Source organism: Lygodium microphyllum, chromosome 6 (genome assembly GCF_053477565.2).
Source record: "Lygodium microphyllum isolate KBCC chromosome 6, Lygodium_microphyllum_v1.1.10, whole genome shotgun sequence".
Taxonomy (NCBI): Eukaryota; Viridiplantae; Streptophyta; class Polypodiopsida; order Schizaeales; family Lygodiaceae; genus Lygodium; species Lygodium microphyllum.
Genome location: NC_141140.1, coordinates 116,021,878 through 116,027,797, shown reverse-complemented (window position 1 = coordinate 116,027,797; position 5,920 = coordinate 116,021,878). Strand labels below are relative to the sequence as shown.

General features: G+C 37.9%; 1 protein-coding gene across 1 annotated transcript; it reads left to right on the top strand.

The window, feature by feature from the left end:
• The first annotated feature begins 4,851 nt into the window (after nt 1-4,851).
• Nucleotides 4,852-5,552, top strand: LOC148035003 (uridine 5'-monophosphate synthase-like). Its single transcript, XM_087680754.1, has 2 exons — nt 4,852-4,905; nt 5,012-5,552. Exons 1-2 carry the CDS (start codon nt 4,852-4,854, stop codon nt 5,453-5,455), a joined length of 498 nt encoding a protein of 165 aa, XP_087536880.1. The 3' UTR covers nt 5,456-5,552.
• Nucleotides 5,553-5,920: the final 368 nt, after the last annotated feature.

The window sequence follows — 5,920 nt, the reverse complement described above, 5'->3', positions numbered from 1 at the left end:
GCTAGTTTCTATAGGAAATTTGTACGTAATTTTTCCTTACTTGCTTTACCATTAACCAAACTTCTAAAGAAAGGAATTGTTTATCATTGGTCCGAGAATCAACAGAAATCCTTTGACTTAGCCAACCCCAAATCTCTGACCGACATATCAAATGGGCATCCTTTATTCAAAGTTTTCATCCTATCATTCAATATCAACCCGGAAAAGAAAATGTAGTGGCTGATGCATTTAGTAGAAGACCTGCCATTCATAATATTTCTGTTATATCTTTTGATTCTTTGATTGCTATGAACGATACTTATCATCAGGATATTACTTTTCATGCTGATTGGAATAAATTAGTTCAAAATAACTTCATTCCTATTGATTCATTGTCATATAGTGATGGATTTATGTTTTATGAAAAGAGATTGTGTGTTACAATTCCATTCCGATCTTTTGTTTTGAATGAGATTCATTGTCCCCCATATCAAGGTCATAGAGGTATCATATCTACCTTACGTACATTAACTGAAGATTTTTATTGGCCGCATATGGACACTGATGTATCTAACTTTGTTTCTGAATGTTTGATTTGTCAAAGAGTTAAGAGACATCATGGTAAACAATATGGATTACTTATGCCTTTGTCTATTCCATCTAAACCTTGGGAACAAATTTCTATGGATTTCATTACTGGTTTACCTAATACTAAATCTAATCATGATATGATTTGGACAATAGTAGATAGATTTAGTAAACAAGCATATTTCATTCCATGTAAGAAAACTTTAACAGCATCACAAGCAGCACAATTGTTTTTGAAAACTGTTTTCACTAACCATGGATTGCCAAAAGTTATTATTTCAGATCGTGATTCTAGATTTTGTAACAACTTTTGGATTACTCTGTTTGCTAACCTAGGCACAAAGATTGATTTCTCATCTGCATTTCATCCTGAAACTAATGGACAAACAGAAGCCACTAATAGCACTATTCTAGATATCTTACGTGCATATATTATTTCTAAACCTCAGACATGGGACACACATTTGCATTTATTACAGTTTGAATATAACAATACACCACACACATCTACAAAGAAAGCACCGTTTGAAGTGATTTATGGATATAGATTATCTACACATGTTGCATATTTGTCAAATAGAATTCAAAGTGCTGATGATATTGCTAGTATGCATAATACTATTTTTGATGAGGTTAAAGATATGATTGCCAAAGCCCAGCAATCATATACCAAAGAAGCCAACAAGAAAAGACAAGCAATGAATTTCAAAGTTGATGACCATGTTTGGTTGAGAATAGAAAAATGTAGACTACAAAGTGTAGATAGACATCCAGTTGTCAAATTAGCCCCTAGATTCTATGGACCATTTAGGATCATTCATAAAATAAATGACAATGCATTCAAGTTAGAATTACCACCTCATTGAAAAATTCACAATACATTTCACATTAGTTTATTGAGACCATTTAGAGGCCAAATACCTGTACACTCTATTTATGAAAACCCACCTTTATTAGAGGAAGAGACTGAAATACTTGAACCAGAAGCTTCATACACACTGATTTTATGACCACTAGAACTGGCCGAAGATATTCTAGATATCTAGTTAAATTTAAGAATCATCCTGTAGAGGAAGCACAATGGATGCACGCTAGAGACTTAAATGCTTTCCCCACTCTGTTAGCTCCACATTAAGCTAATAGCAATTGAGGTCAATTGCTATCCCACCCCGGGGGTATGATGCCAGGAGGCATATTTCACGGTGGATTCCGTGCTACGGTGGATTCCGTGAGGTTTTACGGTGGATTCTATAAACTTTGATGACCGGGGCTCATACACAAAATGGATTCTTTGTGCGAGAAGTTGATGGGGACGCCTGTCCTTTTCGGGCGTTTCATTAATTTAGTGTGTACATGGGTGATTCCATAGCGGGTGATTCCGCAAAATGCATATTAAATTAATAAACGTTTATGAGTTTAGAGTGCGCACTCGTAATAAATTAAGGTTAGGATTTATTTCTAACCAGTTGATTTATTTATGTAGCTGAAGAGTGCTAGGTATTCACTTTTGTCGATTTAATTGTATTATTTTACTAACGATTGTGAATGCTTCAGTTGATGTGTAGAGATAGCAGCAGTGGCGGAGGAAAGCATTGGAGTTATATTTTGATAGGCGCTACGCCTATATTTTGTCATGCCTATTTATTGAGGCATCGATTATTTATTATTATTTTGTATGCGCATGGGCGTACGGTTATGTTATTTCTATTTGGACATTTTATTGGGCGTGCCAGACTCTTTGGGCACCGTCCATTAGCTTTATTCCTATTTTTGTGTTAAAGCAAACTCAAAAGCTAAAAGCTTGCTATTTTGTAATTTGGGCTATTATTTGAGCATGAAGATGAATAATACATAAAATACATGCTTTGTGGAGCACTCACACAAGGCATGGGGGGAGATTGCACCCAATTGGTCTCTTGCTCTTGTCGTTCATGTTTTTTTACCTTGTAATTTGTGCAAAAAGTAGAGTTCTATTGTTCTTGGGGACCTTCCGGCATTCACTACGCGAGCATACAGCATCCGATCTGCGCACCATAGATTCCCTACATACAACTAGGGAATTCTATTTCCCACATCTTATACTAGGAAATTATAGGTTATATAGCTAGGGAAATTGTAGGTTATATATGCACTTAATATAACATTATATCTCCAACTTTTTTACGATCTGTTGCAAAAATTTTCTTCATAAATTCTATTAATAAATGATTTAACATTTACCATCATTTGGCCTAGCTTAATACCTATATACAATAGAAACCAATTGGAATTCTCTTTTGCACAACGTACAATGTTATAAAAGATGTATACACTTACTAAGTTTATCTCTATGGGATACTTCAACACAACTAGCCTCCAAAGAAAAATGTTAAATGTACTAACACCTGTGGCATTCCATGTTGCAAAAATCAAACTTTTGCATTGATCACTCACATCCATAAAATCTTATTACTTACCTCAAAACACATATTCCTTGAGAAACTAGCCTATCTGCCTTGGTTCTTTGATTTTTCTCACATTTTCTAATGGGATACCTTGATATCCCAAATGACTTAGCCTCAATCAAACTTGATCGTAGGCAAAGTGAGCAATATGTCCTTAGACATTGACATGATTTTGGTTAATCAATCCATTTCCTATGACATCAAGGAGTATTGGCATTTATTTAGATACAAAGGCATCCTATTAGTTCCTTGTGTTGCCATGCTCTTCTAACATTTGATTCCCTTTTAAGAGATATGTTATGATAGTTTAGGGTTTTTGTTTACAAAAATGTATCCTCCTTAAAGGGGGCCAAAGCATTGAGCCAAATAAAAAATGGATATGAGAAATCCGTCCTTGCCCCAATGTTTAGTATTTCAAGATACGTCTATTGATATTCATGTTTTCCATGGGTGGCATACCCTTTAAGGAGGATCTTTCACAAATGGTGAAATACACATTTTTTGGCAAGGGCTTTGTTCATGATTAGTTGGGTTTAGAGGGGACTATCTTCCTTGGTTAGCAAGCTTCTCCCTTGATGTAAGAGAGAGCATGCCCTTACACCATCATAAGGCTATGCACTTAGTAAGAAGGCAATGCAAAGCATAAACAAGCTTAATGAGCAAAAACAAATACCAACTAAATAATGATGGAAATAAGATACTAAGAACACTTGCAAGGAGCTAGAGCCAAGAGTGAAGCACCAACCAAGAGTGAGTGAATATCAAGTGTACATGATATGTGGGGTGCCAAAAGGGTTGCCCTTATATATAGGCTAAAATTGGGATGAGTCTTGAGAGGACAAGTCCTAAGAAAAACCCTAATAAAAATTTATAAAGCAATATACAAACTTTTAATACCTTCTCTTGATGCTCAATAAATGTTATGAGTGAACAAATGTTAAAATGATTAAAAGACTTCAAGAAAATGCTAGATTCATGGTTGTCCTGGTGCTATGCATAGACTAGATGTGCATGAGGGATAGCACAAAAAAGACTCCTCAAGTCAAAGCATGGGATGAAGAAATAACTCCCCACATATATGGTGATCACTTACCAATGTCTAGGGTAGTCCAAGTAAGAGTTGCTCAAAGTCCATGAAGGCTATCCTATTCTCATCACTCATACATAACATTTGAAAGAGCACTCAATGTAGAAGTAAAAGTCAATCCCAAGCTGCTAATCACATTGAGAACTAGACTTATAAATCACCTCCCAAAATGTAGAAATGGATTCATTGAAGAAAGTGAAACAAAAGTACACCCAATAAGTACTAAAGTACTCAAGGTGAATGGTCTCTAATACTTCCTAGGAAGGCACTAGTTCCTCCTATTGAAATACCACTTCATGTAATCCTCCCATCCATAAGATAAAGTAGGGAGTTGTCACCATGAGGTTAGAGAAGAAGCTCTTAGGTGGGGGTGGCCACATTGGGCCACCTCACCTTGGATCAAAGGCTTTGTCTTAGTAGCTATAGCTGAATCTCCTACATGTTGGGTTTTCTTCTAAGAACAATCTTTAGCGAGATTTCTTCTTGCCATGAACCCAATAGTGGTTCTTATTCTTCTTTCCTTGCTACACTAAGAAGGCATTAGTGATTGGTACCCCCTATAGCTTCCCTTGCACTTGCATTGATGAAGTTTTAAAGCACCAACTTTTGGAAACGATAATTAATCTTAAATATATAGATCACTTTTACCAAGGCATTAAGGCTAATGAGGTTTGGGCCATTTCATCACTTGTGTAGAGGAGGTTGTAAAGTTGAGTTTGAAGAGTAATGGCACAAAAAGATGAGCTAGCCACCATGGATGATCTCTCCGAGCTCGACAAGCTTGTCTTGGCTCTTCATGACATGGAGGTAGTCAAATTCGGGAGCTTCAAGCTCAAGAGCGGCATCACCTCCCCCATATACATAGACCTCCGAGTCATCGTCTCCTTCCCTGCCTTTCATGCAGGTCGCATAGGCCATTTGTTCCACCATCTCCTCCCTTCGCTTCGACATCATCTATGACATTCCCTACACCGCGCTCCCCATTGCTATTGCCATCTCCCTCGCTCGGGCCGTTCTCATGGTCATGCGCCACAAGGAGGTCAAGAACTACGTCACACGCAAGGCCATCGAGGGCATCTTCCGCCCTAGCCAGTCCTATTTCGTCCTTGAGGACCTTGTCACCACACCAGCACCTCTGTTCTCAAGACTGTCACTCCGCTCACTGATCGACGGCGGACAGCAAGAGGGCCCTGAAAATGTGCACCGGAACAGCATGAAGCTTCATGCTGTGCTCGAGCTGACTCAGATGGTGGAGGTGCCCGTGCGGCATGGGAAGCTAACGCAAGATGTGGCTGCCTCTATGCGGCAGTTTTTGGCAGAGAATCAGACTTCCTTGCCAGGCCCAGCACAAGGGTAGGTTCCCCATCTTCCTAAGAGTAGGATGTCTTACAGCCAGTGTACTCTTCTTGCACAAAGCACAACAGCAAAGAGACTTTTTGAGCTCATGGAAAGGAAGAAGAGCAACTTGTCATTGCATATGTGAACACAGCAAAAGAGCTATTGGCTATTGCAGAAAAGGTATGTATAAGGTTTTTGTTTCAGTTAGAACAACAATGAGATCTGATGGTATAACTTAACCAATAACACAAGCAATCGATCAGTGTGCGCTTCTTTGTCCTTTACATTGATTTCAAGTTACATAATTGGAAAACATAGTAGATCAAGGAAAATATATATATATGCCCTTTAATTATTCTGGAACTTAAATACACCAACACTTCAAGTCTAGAGACCTTCTTGATGCACTAATTTGCTCCACATGAGTACAATCATCTAGCCAACCACAATATTTGATCAAGGCAATTGCAATACGAGTTATGAG